Source organism: Mercurialis annua, linkage group LG1-X, assembly GCF_937616625.2.
Source record: "Mercurialis annua linkage group LG1-X, ddMerAnnu1.2, whole genome shotgun sequence".
NCBI classification, from domain to species: domain Eukaryota; kingdom Viridiplantae; phylum Streptophyta; class Magnoliopsida; order Malpighiales; family Euphorbiaceae; genus Mercurialis; species Mercurialis annua.
The window spans coordinates 67827505-67849941 of record NC_065570.1 but is presented as its reverse complement, the minus strand read 5'-3'; the positions used below and the strand labels follow the sequence as shown (position 1 = coordinate 67849941).

At 32.7% G+C, this 22437-nt stretch overlaps 2 protein-coding genes across 4 annotated transcripts; one reads left to right on the top strand and one right to left on the bottom strand.

Annotated features, from left to right (window-relative positions):
- The first annotated feature begins 2570 nt into the window (after window positions 1-2570).
- LOC126662716 (heptahelical transmembrane protein 3) lies at window positions 2571-6901 on the top strand. Of its 3 annotated transcripts, none has more exons than XM_050356370.2 (4): window positions 2571-2930; window positions 3013-3090; window positions 3185-3272; window positions 6101-6901. In XM_050356370.2, exons 1-4 carry the CDS (start codon window positions 2704-2706, stop codon window positions 6779-6781), a joined length of 1074 nt encoding a protein of 357 aa, XP_050212327.1. In that variant the 5' UTR covers window positions 2571-2703; the 3' UTR covers window positions 6782-6901. The 3 variants fall into 3 exon arrangements, with proteins under 3 accessions (XP_050212327.1, XP_050212328.1, XP_050212326.1); XM_050356371.2 differs by having other exon boundaries at window positions 2572-2930; window positions 3188-3272; XM_050356369.2 differs by having other exon boundaries at window positions 2572-2930; window positions 3161-3272.
- Window positions 6902-7025: 124 nt separating this feature from the next.
- LOC126662700 (protein REDUCED CHLOROPLAST COVERAGE 2) lies at window positions 7026-20694 on the bottom strand. The gene is made up of 23 exons (XM_050356368.2): window positions 20268-20694; window positions 19961-20022; window positions 19768-19860; window positions 18421-18493; window positions 17956-18297; window positions 17752-17816; window positions 17512-17643; window positions 17360-17401; window positions 16727-17251; window positions 16487-16644; window positions 15737-16256; window positions 15470-15532; window positions 15286-15387; window positions 14193-14510; window positions 14016-14108; window positions 13836-13937; window positions 13605-13709; window positions 12623-12756; window positions 12040-12223; window positions 10333-10464; window positions 10130-10242; window positions 9570-9648; window positions 7026-9466 (listed from the first exon to the last, which is right to left on the bottom strand). Exons 1-23 carry the CDS (start codon window positions 20335-20337, stop codon window positions 7430-7432), a joined length of 5544 nt encoding a protein of 1847 aa, XP_050212325.1. The 5' UTR covers window positions 20338-20694; the 3' UTR covers window positions 7026-7429.
- Window positions 20695-22437: the final 1743 nt, after the last annotated feature.

The following is a 22437-nucleotide window of genomic DNA, read 5'->3' as shown; positions in this document are numbered from 1 at the left end:
GGTCGTTATATGAACAGTGTGTTTATGTTCGTTCAAATTTTGAATGAGGTGTTCATGTTCAACTCGTGCTGCTGTTTAGCCGCTAAACGAACGAACTCGTGAAGATACTAAACGAACTCGTGAAGATACTAAACGAACTCGTTTACGAGCTTGTTCGTTTAGCAACTAAACAAACGAGCATAGGTTCGCTCATTTAGCAGTTAAACGAACGAGCACGAATCACAAAACAAACGAACACAAGCTTTTTTATATCAAAACTACGTAATTTTGTTTAAAACTATGTAGTTTTAATAAATTTAAAGAATGTTTTGTATTAATTAATTTAACTATGAGCTAGTTCGCGGACTCTAATCGAACTTTTATACGAGCTGCTTCGCGATCTCTTTATTGAACTCATATAGCCAGTTCACGAAATTTTTAATCGAGTTTATACACGAGATCATTCACGAATAATTAACGAATCAAACAACACTATGTTCTTGTTCAGTTCATTCAAAATAAATAACATAAAACCAAGTTCGAGCTTGTTTTGTTTAGGATACGAATGAACACAAAGCGAGCTCTTCTCAAGTTGAACTTCGAGCTGTTCATGAGTGCTAAGCTCATTTACAACCCTAAATGCAATTAGAAGAGGCTACAACGGCGGGTCTAGACATAATTGTTTTAGGGAGCCAACTTACGACTAAATTATTATATATAATTTTCAATATAATTGATAAAATTATATTTTAAAAAATTCATATCTAACATAAAAGACCGAATCGAGTCCGAGTTAGGACAAGTTCAACCTCGATACAATCTTGAATGAGCTTGAGTTCTCAAGATCGAACTCGAGTGAGTTCAATAAATAAAAATAAAAATATACATTAAATTTGATATATTTTAGATGTTTTTATAAAATTTAATCAATTAACACAATAAAAATTTAAATTTAGAGATATAAAAAAATATAGTAAAAAGTAAATTATTGTTTTATATGTGTAAACCTCGTTTAAACTCACGAGTTTTTTTAATTGACACTCGAATTCGGCTCGAGGTGAAATTTAAATAGTTCAAACTTCAAACTTGAGCTCAATCTTTTGAGTCAATTTTGGTCGATCTTGAATAACTCACAAGTAATTCAACCCAAGAATTTAAAATTTTAAATAATAACATAAACCCATAAAATATCTATATATTAGTATTTTTTTGGGTTAATTCCATAAAAAATCACGACCTTTATACGGAATTTCATTTTAATCACGACCTTTAAAAGTTGCCATATAAAACCATGATCTTTCATTTTCTTTCAAATTTATCATTTTAGTGTATTTTTGTTAACTAAGTTTTTCATTAAACCATTAATTAAAGATCCAAATTATAAATCGACACCAAATATTATTATCTTTCGGGTAGAGTATGTGGGATTAGTAATTTTTCGTTAAAAAATTTACACTAAAATTTACTTTGTTGATAAATTTGAAATAAAATGAAAGGTCGTGCATTTAAAAGCCAACTTTGAAAGGTTGTGATTAAAATAAAACTTCATGTAAAGGTCGTGATTTTTTATGGAATTAACCTTTTTTTTTTTTTTGAGAGGACCGTGGCCACTCTTGATCTAAACCACAATCCACCTATGCATTTGGTTCAAACTGAACAGAGACCAAATTGAATTTTCTTTTATCAAAGAAGGAACTAATCAAGCTTGTATTTGTTTCACCGAACCATTCTAGTTGATTAATGTTTTAAATTTGGTTTGCACTAAAATTTTAACTGAATGTTTTTTATATCCAAAATCAAATTGAACCGAAAAAATTAAAAAAATTATAAATATTACTCTCTCTATTACATTTTAATTTGCATTTTTTGATGTCACGAAAAAATGTCACTTTTAAGTTTTTTTTTTCCTTTTAAATTTTTAATATTAATAAATTTGCTATAAAAATTAATGTGTCAAACTAATCGTGTATTTTGACTATTTTATATTTTTAAAATAAAAATAAAGTGTATAAAAAATGTATCATCATATTTAATGTATTACTAATATGTGTGAAAATGAAAAGCGACAAACAAAATTGAACGAAAAAAATAATAAATTATATTTATCGATTTGATTTAAAATCGAGTTGGTTCGATTTTTTCACAACCTAGTCACGTTTTTTTAATATAATTAAAAAAAAGAAGCGCTCGTGGAAAATTTTAGACTCACAATCTAATAAATTACTGTCAAATGTTTATACCGTTTGAGCTATAATTTTTGATATAGTGAATTAATAATAAAAAAAAGTCATTAGTTCAAGTGTTACGTGACCTTAATTAATAGACTACGTATTTTTTTCTTAAATCAGATAACTATAGTATATACCAATCACATTGCACACCTTTTCTTTCCCCATAGACCCCACCACCATACACAATGCTAAAACGGTTCACCAATAAGTAGCTTGATCTAATTATCTATCACCACGTGGTTTATCATCTTAAAACTAAAATAAACACGGTCCACTAGATTATAGCCAAAAGTAATACTTTTCCATTTTAAAACTCGTCACGCGCTTCTTCTGGTTTTTTAAAAACACACAATACTGCACGCCCACACGTTATATAAATAGCACAAAAATAGAATTTTAAACACAATCACTCGCCGGAAACGAAATACCGACGATTTGCCGGCGATACTTGTTTTTTCTTTGGAAGAAGTCAAGAAAGAAAGGAGATGAGACGATGAGGAGAAATAATCAAGGAAAAACGGCAAAGATGACGACGAAAACAGAGGCGATTAAGAAGAAGAAGGAGGAGAAATTTGAACGGAACTTAGTGAAATACAAAGAGTTACCGGAATATTTGCAAGATAATGAGTTTATATTGGATTATTATCGATGCGAGTGGCCATTAAAAGACGCTTTATTCAGCTTCTTTACATTGCATAACGAATCGCTAAACATCTGGACGTAAGTTGATTAGTTAATTAATTAATGTATGTTTATGTTGCTAATTTGAATGATTAATGATGATAAGTGTGGTAATTTGCAGGCACGTCGTTGGATTTTTGATATTTTTGGGATTAATGATGATGAGTTTTATGGAGAATACACAGTTCGGAAGCTTCAGGTAATTTTTATTTGATTTGGAGGGCTTTCTAGTAATTTTCGACATTTCTTTTGATGATAATGAGTTGCAGAAATGTGGAATGGTTTTTACACAGCAGAAGCCAAGTTTATGATCCTTTGATGAATATGATGAGAAGTAGTAGTCAGCCACTTAATGTCTCCGGTAACAATCATTTTTTTCCGGTAAGTTTTCCTTTTGATTTCTTCTTCTTCACTGTGTTCTAATTTCTAGCATTTCAAAAGAAAATCAGTATTTATCATTGTTTTTAAATTTTTATTTTTTAATCAACAAAGGTTCATCCACCTCCTCCAACTTATTTTAAAAGATCAAAAGAGTACAAATTTATAATTTGGATAGTTTGTCAAAGTTTGGTTTATTTACTCTTATCAGTCATAAAAAAATATTAACGGTGTCGAGTCAGACAAAAAAAAAACGATTTGGAGATGTATTTTTTATTTAATTAAAAATATAGGGCCCAATTTTTTAGAATTTATATAAAAAAATTAAAAAAATTTATCTCAGTTGCACTAACGGTACATAGAGTGCACATATTTTATTTTCGTGATGAGTAACCTAACATCTACAAAACAAAAAATATAGACATTCAAATTTAATAAAATAAAAATAAAAAAATTAATTAATAAATACAGTAAATAAATAAATAAATAAATAAAAGGAGATGGGAGGCGGAGATAATTTTGGTGAATGGGGTCCTGAAAACTAAATATTCGCCTGACAGGAACTGTTTTATTTAGGTATGGTTGGCCGGTTATGCAATGTATGCCTGACGACAACTGTTTTTTTGGGTATGGTTGGGCGGTTAAGTATACATGTGATGTGATTCATTTCTTGTAGAATTTTCTCGAGTTGGCTGTTTTAGCTCAATATACTACACTACATACTAGTTTGATTATGTGTACTTTAGCTAATTATTTGATCTATTACTAATTTACAATATATATATATATATATATATATATATATATATATATATATACTATATATAAAAGCACGGATGGGGGGGGGACAGGCACATTTACCAAACAGCCCTTTATAATCTATTACTAATTTATAACTTAAGTTAAGGTTTAATAGTCTTTTAATAAATAAGTGTAAAATTAGAATATTAGTTTGCTAAGGAAACAACAAGTTTAATTTGAATAAAGAACTACTAAGTTTAATTTTCAAACAAATTTATTTTTATTACTTATTCGAACAACGTATTTTAGGTTACCAAAAATACAAGAAACCTTTAATAGGAATGGCCTAATGTCTTAGTTAGATGTGCTCTTTTCCCATGCCTATGCCCATATATAAGGATCAGAGAATTATTATCAATGGAAACAAATGCAAATTTTTTCGCCCAAATTTTGCGAATTGCGGTGAAAATTGGTGACAATTGGGTTAATTGTGGCCATTTATAATCGTGTCATCCATTGCAATAACTAATTTGTAATTTGTCAGCATTGCATGTTGTAATGTCTCACTTGAGAACATTTTAATACTATTTTATTTTTGACTAATACACCATTAGTTGTTTGATAGAGCAACTTGATTTGAAGCTTCGTAGAGGGTGTGCAAATGTGATGCAAAAACAATATTTATTTCATCATGATTTAAAAAAGTATATTATTAAAACAAAATAGGAAAATATTAAATTAACATTTATAATTTAAGCTAATTATAAATTATATTTTAATTTTGATTATTAAAATTAAAATACCATTGGTATACTAAATGAAATAAAATATTACTAAAACTTCAATATAATAGTTTATAAAAATAATAATTACCCTATTAATAAATTAATACTATTTAATATTCATTATTATAAATTAGCATATAAACTATTACTCAATAAAGTAAACTTCTACTACTATTTAAGTATAATTATAATTTAAGCTAATTATAAATTATATTTTAATTTTGATTATTAAAATTAAAATACCATTGGTATACTAAATGAAATAAAATATTACTACAACTTCAATATAATAGTTTATAAAAATAATAATTACCCTATTAATAAATTAATACTATTTAATATTCATTATTATAAATTATAAATTAGCATATAAACTATTACTCAATAAAGTAAACTTCTACTACTATTTAAGTATAATTAATTATAGAAAAATACAATTAAATTATTAATAAATTATAATTATTTCACATTATTTTTAATCTAATTATTAAAAATTATATTATCATCATCGACATATCACATTACGAGCCATGTGCGTAGCACGTAAAGCGATACTAGTATATATATATATATATTCATTATATTGTATTCCTTTTAAAATTTATAGAATTTTATGGTGATAAAATTTAAAGAGTTTTTATTTATATTTGCAGATTATGAAATTTGAAGCGTTTTATTATATTATTAATGTTTATAAATTATAAATTAAATAATATATTTAAAATTAAAATTTAAGTAATCAAAGTTTAAATTTATAGAATTAGAAAACTCTCATGGTTATGAAATTTGAAGAGTTGTAATATGATATTAATATTTATAAGTTGTTGAATATGAAGATTTTTTTAGAGTATATCGTTATATTAATATGTTATATATTAATATTAATGAATTGGGTTTAGTATTTGTGGCAATTGCGATGGATTATTTATCTTTTCATGTTAAAACGAGAATTTTTAGATCCGATTAGATTAGGTTAGATGGGGTCAATTATATTTTTTCAAGACTTAGGTTTAGATCATGATACCAATTTAGTTTAGTAGAGTATGATAGAACATGCAGACAACTCCCTTCAAATATAAATAAAAATGGTTCTATTTAATTTAATGTAATTTTTAGAATATGAAGAAATATGAAAAACTAATCAATAGATTTAATTTTAACCACATTTCTTAGATTTCTTGGTAACATATCTAAGATTGGAACTGAATCGGACAAAAGTGTAATTTTGGCAACATTCTTAAGATTTTCTGCATTTTAATTTTTAACATTTACTTATGCTTTAACAACATAAATTGATGCTTGCAGGATTCACAGTACCTGAGACACATTTCATTTCAGTCATTACTTCAAATCCATAATCAAGACGGAACTGAAGCTATTCCGAGATGGCCATGGTTTGTTTTCTTGTCGGGGGCAATGGGATGCTTAATTTGCAGCTCAGTTTCTCATCTCCTTGCTTGTCATTCCAAGCGTTTCAGCCTTTTCTTTTGGCGCCTGGATTACGCCGGAATTTCTCTTATGATTGTTTGCTCATTCTTTCCTCCAATCTATTATGCATTTTACTGCAACCCTTTTCCGCGTATCTTTTACATTACTTCCATAACTGTCGTCGGCATTCTTGCGATGATTACGCTCCTTGCGCCTGCTTTCTCTTCTGCTCGTTACAGACCTTTCCGGGCTACCCTGTTTCTCTTCATGGGATTATCAGGTGTTATTCCTGCAGTTCATGTAGTTTGTCTCCACTGGGGCAATCCACATATATATGTATCACTCGGCTACGAGCTTCTTATGGGCCTTTTATATGCTATTGGAGTCGGATTTTACGTTAGCAGAGTACCTGAACGCTGGAAACCTGGGGCTTTTGACATTGCAGGACACAGCCATCAGATTTTTCATGTTCTTGTTGTTCTAGCTGCCCTTTCTCATACTGCTGCTACACTTGTAATTCTGGATTTTCGCAAAAGATCTCCTGCCTGTACATTTTAGCATATAACCGAATCAAGCCAGCGGGGAAGTTAAGCCTTAAAATGCCCATCTTTTTCTGTAATCTTCTGCTATCCCTTGTAGAACTTTTGTTGTATCAATGAACAAAATTCTGCTACTCAATTGAAACCTGGGGGTAATAATACTGATATATTTCTCAGAAATATAAACAGTATTATTAAGTGAATATAATAAAGACATAACCACAGACAACAAAATCAAATAGTGTTACAAAGATAGGTTGTCATACATGGATGATGGTTTAAGCTTTATTGCTATAGACTTCCAAAATGGTTACTAATCGTTAAAGAGTACAATCTGGAACATATAGATCCTCTATGGTTATTTTGGTTTGATTGACAATGTTAAAAAAAAAAATAGCCGGAGAGCGAAACCGAATAAAATTAATAATAAAAGAGACTCGCTAAATTACCAATGTGCTGCTCAGATACCACTTTTCATGGTTATGGTGGTTTTCCGTTCTGTTCACAGTTTGAACAGATTGCCTATACTCGAATGTCGAACTCGGTGACAGTTTTCTCCGTCATTACGGGGTTGCCATTGATATCTCTGCTTATCATTTCTCTTCCCTTAGCCGTAGAGCCTGAATTGTTAAATCGACTTTAAATCAAAACCAAAATTCCATTTCTTTCAACTTGTTACCTCGACAACCTCAGCTTCACCATCACTATAATCTGCCCAACACTTACTTGGTTTCTCCTCAACTGCTATGCTAGTGCATGCATCTTTAGCCACCGGAGTATCACCGGTCAATGAGACAGCATGAGTAGGTTCCTCTTCAGTTTCAGAAAGTGTAGGTTTCTGTTCAGTTTCAGGAAGTGTTTCTTCATCATATGGTTGACATTTTTGCTCACTTATCTGGTTTTCTACTACTACTTCTGTAGAGGAATCTTCAGTACAACCCTCTTCTACTGCTTCAGTTTTGTTTTCAGCAGCATCCAAGTCGGTAGAAGTATACGTGGGTGTTTCTACTGAACTGACGGGAGATGAACCATCAAGTGATGTCGGATATCCATTTGGCGACTCCAGATTACCAGTTGGAGATATAGAAAAACCATTTGGAGATAGTGGCAAACCATTTGGGCTAGCCAAATAACCATTTGGTGACACAGGATAGCCATTAGGTACCCAAGGTTGGCCAGGTACAAATTCTGCAGCATGAGGGTTCATAACCATTAGATACCCATTATGTTCACCATTGTGGAAGCTAGGTTTATTACGTGGAACCCGGTTCCCAGATCTATTGAACCCACCAGATAACCTTGGACCATAAGGCACCCTTGCTGTTGCAGACTGATGCGGTGATCTGCGGACAGGATTAACAGCAAGCATTGGAGGAATATTCACTGGTGGCGGAAGAATTCCTCCGTGTTCTTTGTACCCTGGAACCGGAACTGGAACTGAGCCAAAAACTGGAACTGTGGATGGATTAAATGGTGGGGCTGCTGCAGATAGTTTCTTAGTAGTCTCCTTTCCAATTTCTAATTCATCTTGCTTTTCTCCTTCAGTTGGAATTGGCTTATCAGTCATGCTACCGTCTGATACATCCGTAGAGTTCTTGCCGGCTTGTTTTTCTCCGGAAACTGAAACGTCTTTGTCCAGCAACAAAGCTGCATTTTCTGGATCAGGGGAAGCTGTTCCAGTGTCCAAGTCTCTTGTTTCCCGCACTTCATTTGTGGCAGAAGTGGAGTCTAAATTCTCATTGGCACTTGTAACTTCAACAGCAGCTTTATTTTCAACCGTTGTATCTTCTTTTTCTATGAGATCAACACGATCAGATTTTGCTTCTTCCACAGGCTTCTTTACCTCTGCTTCTGGCTTCAAATTGACGGGACTCTTTGTTTCGTCTGAGGTACTATTTTCTTCAGGTTTCTGAACGTTCTCTTTCTCTGCTTCATTGACTGCTGTCGCCTCACCGACATTGACTTCTGATGCAGCTATCTCATGACTCACCTGAGAACTTGTTTCCACTGGAAGATTACCTTTTGGCAATTGTTCTGCTACTGCCTTCACAATCGTCCCAGGAGGAGCTAAAGCAACTTCTTTGTAGGAGAAAAGTTTTCCAGCTGCCTGAACAGTAACTAGACTTGGAATAGAAGCTGATTTGGTAACTTGATCAGTTGAAGCAGGGGTACCTGGAGCTGATTTGGGGTTAGTTGATTTCTCGGTTTCGCCAGCTGTTACACCAGAATTATTTTGCTTAGGGCTGAAGCTTGCACTCTTAACAAAGTTTTTAGGAGCTGGAAGACTGGGTCCAGTGGAAGCAACAGAGTCACTTGGGGACGTCCTTGGAGATGTAAAACTGGCGGCCTTTCCTCGGAATTTTGATGACTGAGAAACATTCATAAAGTTTGTGTTTATCTTCGCCAAGCTTAGTCTCCTAGAACCAGAAGATTTGCGACTTGCAGGTGACCGGCCTTTAGGCACAGCTTCTTGCCATCCTTCATCTGAGTCGTCCTCCTGTATAATGACATCACTTCTATTCATTAATGATTGATCTGGAGGATTCAAATCAATTTTCTCGTTCCTAGGTTCTGATAATTGAGCTTCAGATTTGTTTTCCTTGTCACTCGAATTCTCCACAACATTATATATTGGTGAGAAAGTTTCGTCTTTCTGAGCTTCATCTGAGGCTGTTTCCGAGTTTTGACCTGGCTTGCCTTTAACCTGTGTGATAAAAGAGAACTATATTAGCTTATTTTAGCGAAGAGAAAAAGCTAATGAGAGTAGACTATATATGAGAACATGTCCAGACAAGATAAATTAAGACCTTTGCACGAGCTTTCCTTTGAGCCTCTCTGGCTTTCATATCTGCATCTGGTGTTATATAATCCAATAGGTCGGATACACTGATCAAGAAAGAATATTTCTGAAGTCAGTATGCAGTACAGTTCCTAAAGCACCCTACCCTCACCAATCACGTAATAAATTTGGGCAACAGAGGCTTTAATTCCACAAATAGATCACATCATTTCCATCAAACATTTACAACAAGAAAGAAACTTACTAAAAACCACTTTAACTGTGACAAAGTACAACTAAAAGATTATCGTCGACCTCCCAGACAGTATTAAACTTGAACATAAACCAGTCTAATACAATTCTATTTTAAAAAAGCAAAATTCATAATCCGAAATTCCTTAACCATGCAAAGTTTGGAACTGCAATTAACGGTGACATTAGATTCTCATCTAATTTGTCCATCTGCCAATGGGATTTCTATTATCCTTGTGCATTTAAGAAAAAAGTAAAACTGAATGCTGTTAATTTAAATGTAATTTTTTAAAGGAACTCATTTGTAAAATATCACTAGTAAGTTCATATTTTTACCTTAAATGACCTTTACTAGAAATTGAAGCATCTGGCTTTGGAGTACCATTGCGTGCAGCTTCTTGCTGCTCCAGGGCCTTGGACTCGAAATACTCGAGCCATGCAGCTGCATCCTGCAAAAGTTCATCATACATAGATTAGAGGAACAAGATTCATCAGATACAATCACATCTGATATCATCGAAACTTAAACTTCACACTACCTGCGTGCGCAGATCCTCAGATCCAAGTTTGGCTTGCAGTATCTGCAGCGTAGTTTGCTCATGCTGCACACTTAGGGAGTAAGCTTCCATTAAAGATAGAGCAATGGCTATGGCATGATAGCTGGCAGCAGTCTGCAGAAACCAGAAATGTGTCAAAACATGAAAGAGAACGAGTTATTACTAACTGATGCAGTTTCTGTTCCTTCCCATAAGCTTTTTCTAAGTTCTAAGTGTTAAAGTGGGAAATCCTTGGTTGTGTGTGTGAATGGACTTGTCTTTATATATTAGTTGGGCACCTCCACTTAATACCAATTGGTTTTAAGATGGAATCTAACATGGTATCAAAGCCTTGTCCATTCACACAATTTGAGTTTGGCCTGGCCCACGTGAGATTTGCGTGAGGGGGGACTTTGTTGCTCGGCCTGTACACGCTATGCGTGAGGGGGAGTGTTAAAGTGGGAAATCCCACATTGGTTGTGTGTGTGAGTGGACATGTGTTTATATATTAGTTGGGCACCTCCACTTAATACCAATTGGTTTTAAGATGGAATCTAACATGGTATCAAAGCCTTATCCATTCACACAATTTGAGTTTGGCCCGGCCCGCCCGTACACGCTACGCGTGAGGGGGAGTGTTAAAGTGGGAAATCCTTGGTTGTGTGTGTGAATGGACTTGTCTTTATATATTAGTTGGGCACCTCCACTTAATACCAATTGGTTTTAAGATGGAATCTAACACTAAGCATGATTTAAGCCTATATTGGAGTAAAATAACTCTCTCAATTATCATTTCTTTTCTTTGGGAAGGTGACAGGTGTACTTCGTATTTTGTAGGACTATTCAGCAATTTTTCTCATTTTTTTCCATATTGGGATTCAGGATGTAGTATCTGGAGGCAGTTCTGGTCGAACAAGATATTTTCGATGTGAAGATTCAGATTTCTACATCCTCTACGAGAGAGTGGATGAGATAACAGATAAAAAGTAATCAGTTCTCTACATGAAACAGAATTAATATCTTCAATTAATAGACATGCTTGAAAAATGGTCAGATATTTTATAAAACAAAATTATATAAGTTTATTAGGCGAAAGATCTTTTATGTGACTCTAAATTTATACTGAATATCTTTGTGATCAAACCATAAGAACTATCAACCTAAGAAGCATGAGGAAATGCCATTAGCGTTTAGCCTGCATGACATGTAGCCTAAGAAGCACGGAAACTTCCCGTTTTGGAAACGTTTCAGAAACCAGAAACTCTTAGAAACTCATAAGGAAACGTTTCGGGCTGTTTCCGTAAATATAAAAATTATATTGCTTTAAAAAAACCTAAAAAGTTCTCAACTAATAATCTTTTTAAATCAATTACAAGAAATTTTATTATTTACTTTATCTACAATAAAACATATCTTCTTATTTTTATTTGATTTAATTATGTTTGATTTATTTTATTAATTGGCATAAATGTATAAATAAAATTAATATATTTAATTTTATAATATTTAATACTATAAATATATCCCTATATTTTTTATTATTTACGCGTTTCACCCACGTTTCGTGTCCTTCATTTTAAAAAAATTATGTTTCCCCGTTTCCGTTTCGTGTCGTTTCCGTTTCCCGTTTCCGTTTCCGTGCTACCTAGCATGTAGCTAAACACATTGAAGAATGGTTTACAGAGAGAGATAGAGATAGAGCAAGCTTACCTGTATATGATCAGCTCCAAGTAATTTCTTATTGCATTTCAGAGCCTCATGGAGGTACCTAAGAGCAACATGGACATTCCCCAATCCTTCTTCCATCATAGCTACATTGATATAGGTGGCAGCCGTGTTCGGATGAGATGGCCCACATGTTAAATGCAGAAGATATAATGCACGGTTGACATACCTAGAACAACAACAGGATAATCATAAGCTACTCCTTTGATGCAAGGAAAAAAAATCAATCCACATCTATGTAAGATAATAATCTGTTTAACACATCAAGACCCATATGACATCAGCATTTCAGTTTTCCACACATCAAGTCTAATTCTAGCACTGTCCTCAAGACATCATGACATACATATACTAAAACTTGGAAAATATTAGCTTTCTATCTGGTTACCACTAGTTTTTATATGATGTTCAGTCTATGGACGGGAGACCATTGAGTGGAGCTATATATATGTCTTCATATATAATTGAAAGAATTGTATCTAGGAAAGAGCTAGAAAGGACTTCTGAGGAAAAACATGGGATCAGAACAATGAAGAAAAGTATTTTCTAAATACAAAATGAAGCATACTTCAAGGCCAATTCTGTATGTTGAAGACGATAATAGAAGACAGCCAGGTCCCCATAACTTTTCATAGTATCGGGATGATCAAGTCCAAGCTCCCTCTCGTTAATATCCAATGCTTTTTGCTGATAAATTGTTGCCTAAATAGAGTGAATAATGTCAATGCATTATATACAATTGTAATCATTCATGTCGAACATCCCATGCTAGCATTTGGATGATGTGTTAATGAATTTCAAATCAAGATTTCCAATGAAGTAAATTTATATGTATCTTCATACTCTAGTTTAAAATCCTAATTTGAGCTGACTCTTTTCTTTGATTGCAGCATATTTGGTTTTCAATTTCTTTTCCTTTATACAAATGTGGGAAAAACAAAGTAGAAGGAAAAGAAAAGAAAATAGAAATCCAAGATGAAACACTGATGACATATGTGGTATGCCTAACATTTACATAAAGGATCAAAGCATGCTATAATTTCTTGTACATTAAGCTGTTCCATGCTCATGCACATTAAATTCAGAATTGCTCTCGCATCTTACAAAGCAAAACATAGTGGTACCGCATGAAGCCAGCCATCAGTAGCAAGGCAACTGTGATAACAGACCATGTATAACAATTTTCATTCTGATTTGCAGTCCTTTTAATTATTTGATTATCATCCCGAATATACCAGTGTGCAAATGAGCAAGTAATATTCTTAATATGCACAACATATCCGAGGGGCAACTTTTTTGAACATGTTAAAGAACCAGCAAAATATAAGAAATTGTTTATTGTGTCATCATAAATAAACCAAATTGAAGGGCCAAATGTATCTTGACAAACAAATATGCATGCTTCAAATTGTCCTGAGTACAGCTACAAATTTTAAGTTCTAAAATTATACATTCCGTAAAAACTTGATTTATGCATCAATCCAGCACAGGTATGCATATGGTAGTTGGGACATAACTATATAGATGCCAGAATGCCAAAGGAGAAAAACCTGATTAAAATCTCCCGTATGGTAGAGCACTACAGCTAGTAGACTATAAGCTCCTGCAGTCATTCTATGATAAGGACCACAGACTGATACAAGTTTTGAGAGTGCCTTCAAAATTCCAATATGCAACTCATTATTCTTTGATAAAAGATAATGTCAAATGACAATAAAATATAATATATTCCATTGTATCAAAAAGTTATGAATGTAAAATAGACCGAATATAGCCCATACCTTAGTTCCATAATTAACAGCATCTTCCAATTTGCCTTTATCCAAGGAAGTTTTAGATGATTCCAATAATGTGCGTCCATCTGCAGATGAACATGCAACATGCTGCAGGAAAAAAGTAACACAATCAAAGCAGCTTCTATATTACAACAATGAAATCCCATTTCTGGCATGATTTATCACCTTATATACAGGGACCATACTTATGATATCTGACTTCCTAAATGGAGATGCAGTGTCCATATCATAGTCCCTCGGAAGAAGTTCAAGGCCAACCTAGCAAAGCATACTAGTAAAGTTATAATGGAGAGTACTTATTTAAGGAATCTCTTGCAGTGGAAAGATGGATATTATTCAAACCTTGTGGGAAAGCCCCCGAAGAATTGCAAACTTCCTCAGATCTTGGCAACTTTCATGCTTCCATAGCCAACCAAACCTTTTCAAAAGGAAGGTTTCAACCCAATTCCACTTCAGATTATCATCATTTAAAATGTCTCCATCCTCATTTTCAGAAGGTGTTCCTAACAATATATTTAGACATGATGAAATTGATGCAGCCAAGTCGCCGACATTATTAACTACAGCTACGACAGCTTGTAATATGTGTTTGAAGGCTCTGACAATCATTTCATGTATACAGAGCGATTGCACATGAGGAAGCTTGTCTGAAAGTTCGACCTAAAATGACAAAAAAAACCTAAATTTAGATAAATAGCTAAGTCCACTCGGCAAGAGAATTTCAAGTGACATACTTGTTATCAGGTGATGCAAAACATTCATTGTAAAGATATATAGGAAAATTGCACGGAAAAGAAAACAAATGGATTTACAGTTAGTTGAAGGGTAAACTTGGAAGAATATGAACCTAAGAAACTAAACTTCTTTGACAGTTTTTTGCAACAATCACATATCTTCGAAAAGAAATAAAATAACAGCAACAGATGGAATAGACTCTGGATTCCAAAATATCTGAAACCATAATCAAGAGATTTCCTGACTGGATTTTAAATATATCTGCCAACCGAAAATTCCGATATTATTTCATTTGAAGGTTATTTTCTTTGCTATTTGAGAGTAACATTTTCTATGTTACAAATTTGAAGGAAAAAAAATCTGCTAATCAGTTTTCGTAAGTAACTGCACCATCCAACTCACTCTTACATGTCATCAAATTCATACATTGAACCTTCTTCTTATCCAGCCACATATGATGTTCTATTAACTATGACTTTGTACCTACATAACCTTTCCATACAAGTAAAATTATTCCAAACATTAGAAGTGCAGTTGAATTTTTGTCGTCTGCACTACCTTTTCTTTCCCTTCATTTTATTCCATAGCACCAAGAGAAGATTATAATTGATAAATGCTTTAACCAGTGATGACTGCTATGCAGTATGCATTCATAGATTTCAAAGTAAGATACTGAAAATTTGGGCAGTTGAGATATTACCACACGCCCTAAAGAACACATCTGCAAACCCCTGGTATGCATAAAATCTGTCAGAGTTCTTCCATCCACTGGTGAAAGTTCAAGTGAGCCAAAATCTGCCACCTGAAAAGTTGAAATCACAAACAAGATAAGCTTAGTCTGACACATGTTTATAGCCCAAAATTTGTTTACTTGAACAACTAACCAATTTGGGAAGAGCAGTATCATCATAGTATTTATGTGCCATTTCTATCAATTCACCAGGCGACTGCAAAACAAACACAGCCAAACAAATATCAATAAAAAACGGCACCAAGTAGCACTCCCCTGTAAATCATGAAAAAATAAATTCTCAAGAATCCATAACTTTGAAGCGCAACTTTAACTCAACTGAATTAGTTGCATTTATCTTAAGAGACTACACAAAAGAAATTTAGGATCATATATTTCCCCAGAAAAAAAGCAGAAATACCTTGAGGTGAAGACCGGTTTCTGATTCTTTTAGACGCAAATATGCAGCTTCATTAACCATCTTTTTCCAAATAATTTCCATTTCCTCTTCTTTTTTCTCCGATTCTTTTTGACTAGGAGCATCCAATTTCTTGTTAATGTCAAGATTACCCACAGTAATATCCTTTCCTTCTTCAGTTTTGCTACCTCTGACATCTATTTTCTTTTTTAACTCCTTCAGCAATCCACCTTGCTTTCCAAGTCCCTTCACAGCAGGCTCTGGCTTCATTTCTTCAGATGTCTTAGACTCAGTTTTCCCTGAAGCCTGATTTTGCAAATGTTGAACCCAACATGCTCCAAGCTCCCATCGGATAGACTTGACTTTCTTACTGGATTCTTCCTGCAACTTCAGCAGACTATCTTCTAGTACTTTCCTCACCAAAGATCTTGCAGAACTTAAACTTTCAGAGTCTCCGGTCTGCAGTCTCTGGGTGGTACTAGGAGAATGGGGTGTAGATGACTTGTGCAATAACATTCGCAAGCTGAAATATAAATTGAAGAAAACAGCAATCAACAACAAATGATGATCATATGGTAACCCAGTTTAAGCCATCACGGCAGAAAAATCCAAAGAATATTGTATGTGTAGAATGTGCATCTTTGCAAGCATGTAAATATATAAAAAAGCTAGATGCATCATTTGAGAAGACTAATCTATAAGCTTTCTTGATACCCATTTAATTGATAACCACATGCCTAAAATAAGACTGACCTATTAACATTCAAGGCGTTAGCACCTCCTCCAGGCTGGTCCTCAATGTCAGTATCCTGGGGAATAGGATTTCCTTCCCAATTAACATCAGTTGAAACTTTAACAACAGCTGTGTAGCCACAATGTCGAACAACCACGACACCTAAAGTAGAAGTATCCTACAAGACCGGAAGGCGACTTTAGCAAATCAGACAACCTACATCAGTCAAAATAATCACACAAAATGAGAATTGTACTGACATGAACAGTTGCACTTTCATCAGCAGTTATGCCTTTAAGTAGGTTTCTGCGAGCAAGATCTTCCTGTGGTATACCAAGAACCCGACTCCCATCATTTTTACAATCCAACTTAGTACTTCCATCAGGAACATCTCTTGTCACCTTAATTATCAAATCTCCCACTTTTTCCTCATGCAAAAATGACAGGTTGGAATTGCTCGAAGATAATTGATTCTTTTCGATAATTTTTCCAATTGATGCAACAGCTTTAAAAACAGAGACGTCGACGAATAAACTATGAAGCAGAAAGGCTTTCCTATCCCGAACTTGCCGCTCCTCTGCTGTTTTACACGGCATTGCTGCCAGAATAGCGAACTCCTTTGCCCACGGCCTGTAATCATGTTTCCCATCTCGTCCTTCTCCACCTCCATTTCCTCCCCAATTCTCATCCTCCATAGGAAGTGGAGGGAAAATAGATGGACTGTCAGCAACAACTGGCGGAACAACCCAAGTGTTTGACCGGAATCCATAAGGAAGATTCCCAAACTGAAATGAAACAAAAGTAAGCAAAAAATAAACATTTCTCATACGAATCAATACCTTATAAATTAATAACAAAAATAGAAATAAAAATAGAGGTGAGATAAAACCTACTTTATTATGCTCTGTGAAAGATTTCATGAGTACCTTGTAGGCCTGGAAACAAGGGAAATGTAATTGCATTGCAGAAATATAATTAACCAGAAATTAAAGTTCTAAATCGGACTGATAGAGATTATAATTAGATTAGATTAATAATAACTTACAACATCAAAAACCCTACTAATCTGCTGGAGCAAACTAACTAAAGAGTGACACAAAAGAAGACGTTTTCCAGCTGGATAAAACCCTTTCTTTGAAGCCACCACTGTCATTGGCTTCCCACTGCAAACCCTAACCTGCATTTTATTAGTACAAATTAATTAAGTTCATCGTGAAAAAATTAAAAAATGAATCAATAAAATAACAAAATTATATTCATTCAAAACAACAACATCAAATCTCACATCAATTTGGAAAAAATCATCATCCGTTTTATCCTCAAGAAACGGACGCGTCGATCTTCGAATATCTAAATAATAATAAAATTAGCATCACAACGAACTAAATAATCATTAAAAAATGTTAAAACTGTTAAGAAATTAATAGTATCATGATTTTTAAACTGATAAGACCATTAATAAATTAAAAAATAAGTAAAAAAAACTGACAATGAACCGGCGACGTGAGATGAGAAAACGAGAAAAAATCGTAGAATTGCCCTAGCTGCGGCGGAGGACACAAGGAAACCGTTCCTGCAGCAGCTGCCGCAATATCCGCCTTCTCCGGCGTTGAAGAGCTGATTTTCTTTTCTTCAGTTCCTTTGGCCTTTGGATTGCCGTCGGTTCCATTATCCGGTTCAGTTTCAGTCGAACCAGTTTCTTTTGAGCCGACATCTTTCGCGTTGGTTCGACCGGAAGGCTTGACAGACGATGGACCGAAGGAGGTGGTGCAGGCGGCGATATCAAGGAGTCGCCGGATGTGAGTAACGGCTTGTTCCTCTGTGTAGTCCTCTGGTAACGGAAATTTCAAATTATCGTTGAAGTTAATAAAAATAAGGAGCGATTTGGTGGCGGTGTGTGTAGATGAAGTAGCATAGGTACTGAAGTTGTGACCGTTGGATTTGCAGCGCTTACCTTCAATGATGGTGAGGTGGCAGGGTTTTAGCGAGGAGATGTCCACCGAGTCTTTGAGTCTGGGTCCTTTTACCTGCAGACAATTACACATCAAGCCTCCAACTTCTTTAGCTAAAAATAAGACCCAAATTAGGCTTTATAACAACTAAAGTAGATTAATTACAAAAAAAAAAATCATATTATATAATGTATATGATTGGAGATTAATTTAATCAATAAGATTTATTTTTGGTTAGAAAAAGATAGTTATTTCATGTTAGTTTATAATATACATTAGCACTATTTTTGGAGATATAATTAATAAAGCTAATTAGGTAATATTTTTAATATTGATAAAATCATCTTTTTATGTTGATAAGGTAAAATTTACATTAATTATTATTTAATTTAATGTAAAAATTAATTAAAAAATTAATTTTTCATAATTTATTTATAATCTAAAAAAAACAAATTATATTTTAAATATATAATTAAAATATCTAAATATTTAAAATAAAAATATAATAAAAAGTTGATTTAATTTTTTTTAACTTTCATATAAATTTAATTTATAGGACGAAAGAATAAGTATATAGGTGTAATTACAAAATGTTTGTTATTTTATTTTTATCATTTTCTGAAAAAGAAAAATAATGTTTGGGTCCCAATTTTCTGGTTCATTAATGCAAAAACTGAAGAGGAATGTGCAAAGGACGTAAAGTGGCGGGACCACCGCCAAATCAAACTGACGCATTCCCAAAATAGAATAATGTATCGTGTCAATCGAACGGTAAAATTAAGTGTTACTACTACCACGATCCTGACTAGGTGAGCAAAGCAAGTTTTGGGGGTTGCGTTGTACTGCACAATAAAATTTCCAGCTAGTTTACTTTGTTGCTCCTGCTGTAATTTTTGGTCTGTAATTTAAGAAATTTACCTTCTATCTTTTGACGCTATTTATCTCTATGTTCTTCAAAAGAATTACTCCATTTGGGATAAATTGGTAAATTTTAAGAAATATAAACTACTAGTAATAAAATTGATTAATATCCTGGATAATTTAAGAAAATTATATTTTGTACTTAAAAAGTGTTTATTACTTCATATTTCATAAGTGACATTTGAGATAGATCCGTACCATATATCGTAGTAAAATTAAGGGATTTAATTAATTGCATTAGAACTCATAAATCCTAAAAGTTAATAGAAGAAAACATAATTTATATAATGGGTCAAAACTTAAAGTATGCCTCAAATTTGAGAATTTATGTTTATTTTAAATTTTAAAAAAAATAACTTTATTTATTTATTATAAAGCTGTTTTAAAATTCATTGTCAAATTTAAAATAATACACTTTTCAGAATTACCTCGTGAGATAGTGAGAAATTGGTCAAATGGCAAGTGTCCACATTGACACCTAAAAGCTTTCTTACATCCAAAATCCTGTCCGTCGAGATACCCTTCAACCAAGTAAACCATCCATTTACGCCATAGATATACATTACATGTCAACTTTCGTGCATATAAAAGAAAAAACACTCAAAAAAAATGTACACATACCTTAAGAGTTACTTGCAAATCATCTGGTGTTTCAATGCTGATTTCAATAACAGTAGGCAAAACTGTTTATTACATTAAAATTAAACAAACAGAAAAAAACTGAGTCAATAATATTCACGTTTCCCAATTTCAAAATCAACTAGTTAAATATTTTTCTCATTTTATTTCTTTTTGATTAGTTTTGGTTAAGACTTAAAACTCGAAACCTTTTGAACGGAATACAAAATTATTAGTCATTGGTCAATTTTTCAGTTTCGGTTATATCCGTAAAAGAAAAAAAATGAAATTAATAGTTCTCAGTAGAGACCTTTCTCTTCCTTCTTCTTTTTCTCTCCTTTGGCCTTGTGAGGTTTTGCTTTTCCAGTTTTAGGAGCCATTGTTCTTCCACTCTATAATGCTAATCAATAACAAGAACGAAACGAAACGAAACACAATTGAAATTGTAAAATCTTTAGTAATTCAAGATTGTATTTCAAATTCAAGAAACACCCAAAAAGAAAAAGAAAAACAACTACAAGAATGCAAAGTTCAAGAATTGATATAACATCAAGAAAATAGGTAGATAGGGACAGAATTTAAAGTGATGAACTACTGAAAGTGTGTAGTGAAATTAATTATAGTTGAAAAGTGAAAGAACAGAGTTCAAGAAAACTATAATGGCCAACAAAAAGAGAGAGATGGTAATGAATTTTTGAGAAGATGATATAGAAAAATAGAATGAGAGGTGGATAGGATAAGATAAGCTAAGCTAAGTTTTTTTCTCATACACAAGAACACAAACACTGTAAGCTTAACAATTTCAAGCCTCTCATTTTATTTTTATTTTTAATCTTTTTTTATTTCACTCTCTCTAAATTATTTCTCTCTCTTTTATCCTTCAATTTATTGTTAATTGTCTTTTCTTCTCAATTCTTTTCTTTTTAACCCATCTTTCTAGAGTTTTCAAATTTTGGAAGTTTGTTTGTATAAAGCTTTGAGAATAGATTGCACAAAGGATTTATCATCATCTAGGATATCTAGCTTTACTACCAAGAGTGGTGAATTTACATTTTTTAAAGACTTTGCTTGGGATGGTTAATTATACTTATAAGACCTTGTTATGCAATTTAAATACATCCAGTTTCATGAATAAGTGAATTGAATACACACAAAAATAGATAGGTTAAAAGTGGAAGATTGTCACTAGCTAGGAGTTTATATAAAACAAGACAGATTCAAAGTTATACTATATAAAGAAATAAAAATTGTGTACGTAGGAAAAATAATATTATTTTTTGGTACTAAAAAAAATTTATAAAAAATTGTTAATTAAATAAAATGGGTATTAATGATGATTAAGAAAAATAGCAGGAATAGCTGAAGATAATAGATGATAAAACTGATATTTTTTTTTTAACAAAGGCTAAAACTTTCGTTGATGAAAATGAAAATTACATAGATGAATGGTTCTTCAACAAATTAAAAGAACTATTCTAAAATAATGATGAGAGCTGTTAATACAGTCATCGATTAGGGTTTTTTCAACCATCAAAAGGTTACCCAAAACATACATGGTTCAAATTGAAAATACGATCTTGAAACGCTTGATTCTTGAAACTTCAAACTTTCCAAATCCCATCTTCAATATAGATTCATTAGTGATCTTCCAATTTTTAGATCTACAAAAACATAGATCTAAAACTCGAACGGATCAAAGAGGAGTTAAAGACTTTATTCAATCAAAATAACATTCAAATAAACACCTTAAAAAAAATTTATTGCAAGAAAAAAAATAGATATGCGATCAATAATATTATGGGCGGAGAGAAAATGATTTTCCGGTTAACCGGAAAAATCATCATCTCCCACCCTTAAAGAAGATGAAGAAGATAAAAATATTATACAACATATATATAATAAATTTATATATTTAAAGTTTAAACACGTAGATAACATTCTAACTAATAAATAAAATAAAAGTATTTATAAATGTATTTTATTCTAACTAATAAATAATTAGTAATAATAACAATAATATTTTACCTATTTTATTAATCGTTTTCTTCTACGATGGTACATATAATTTCTTGATTATTTTTTCACCTTCGTTCAATTCATAAATAATGTCTTCTTCGTCATTGTAAGATAACTAAGAAGTAAGAATTATTAGTAAGAAATGGGGAAATTTGAAAAGAATTTCACCTTTGTTTTAGTTTTGGTAGGAAAAATTGAAATGTATATAATTTAATCCGGTTTGCACAAGCTAACATGACAAGCCTATTTCTAAGATGGATAAAACAGATTTTCATGTGAAATGACAATTAATATCGCTGTTATAGGTTTTTGAAGTGGTATCTTCAAGATCGAAATGGATACTTGAGTAATCCATGCTCAGGTTTACAATGGTTGAGAGGAACCCAAAATATATTAAACAAGACAGATGCAATGCAGCTTAACCAATTAAGCTTTTGACGTATGCTAATTTTTATGTCCGGTAG

Bases quoted from the DNA above. Each gene is read 5' to 3' on its own strand.
- LOC126662716 (XM_050356369.2), top strand. From the start codon at position 2,704: ATGAGGAGAAATAATCAAGGAAAAACGGCAAAGATGACGACGAAAACA. The intron at 2,931-3,012 runs GTAAGTTGATTA...GGTAATTTGCAG, and splicing joins GAATCGCTAAACATCTGGAC to GCACGTCGTTGGATTTTTGA. The intron at 3,273-6,100 runs GTAAGTTTTCCT...TGATGCTTGCAG, and splicing joins GTAACAATCATTTTTTTCCG to GATTCACAGTACCTGAGACA.
- LOC126662700 (XM_050356368.2), bottom strand. From the start codon at position 20,337: ATGGCTCCTAAAACTGGAAAAGCAAAACCTCACAAGGCCAAAGGAGAG. The intron at 18,298-18,420 runs GTAAGCGCTGCA...TTCCGTTACCAG, and splicing joins CCACCTCACCATCATTGAAG to AGGACTACACAGAGGAACAA. The intron at 10,465-12,039 runs GTAAGCTTGCTC...TGGTTTCTGCAG, and splicing joins TTGGAGCTGATCATATACAG to ACTGCTGCCAGCTATCATGC.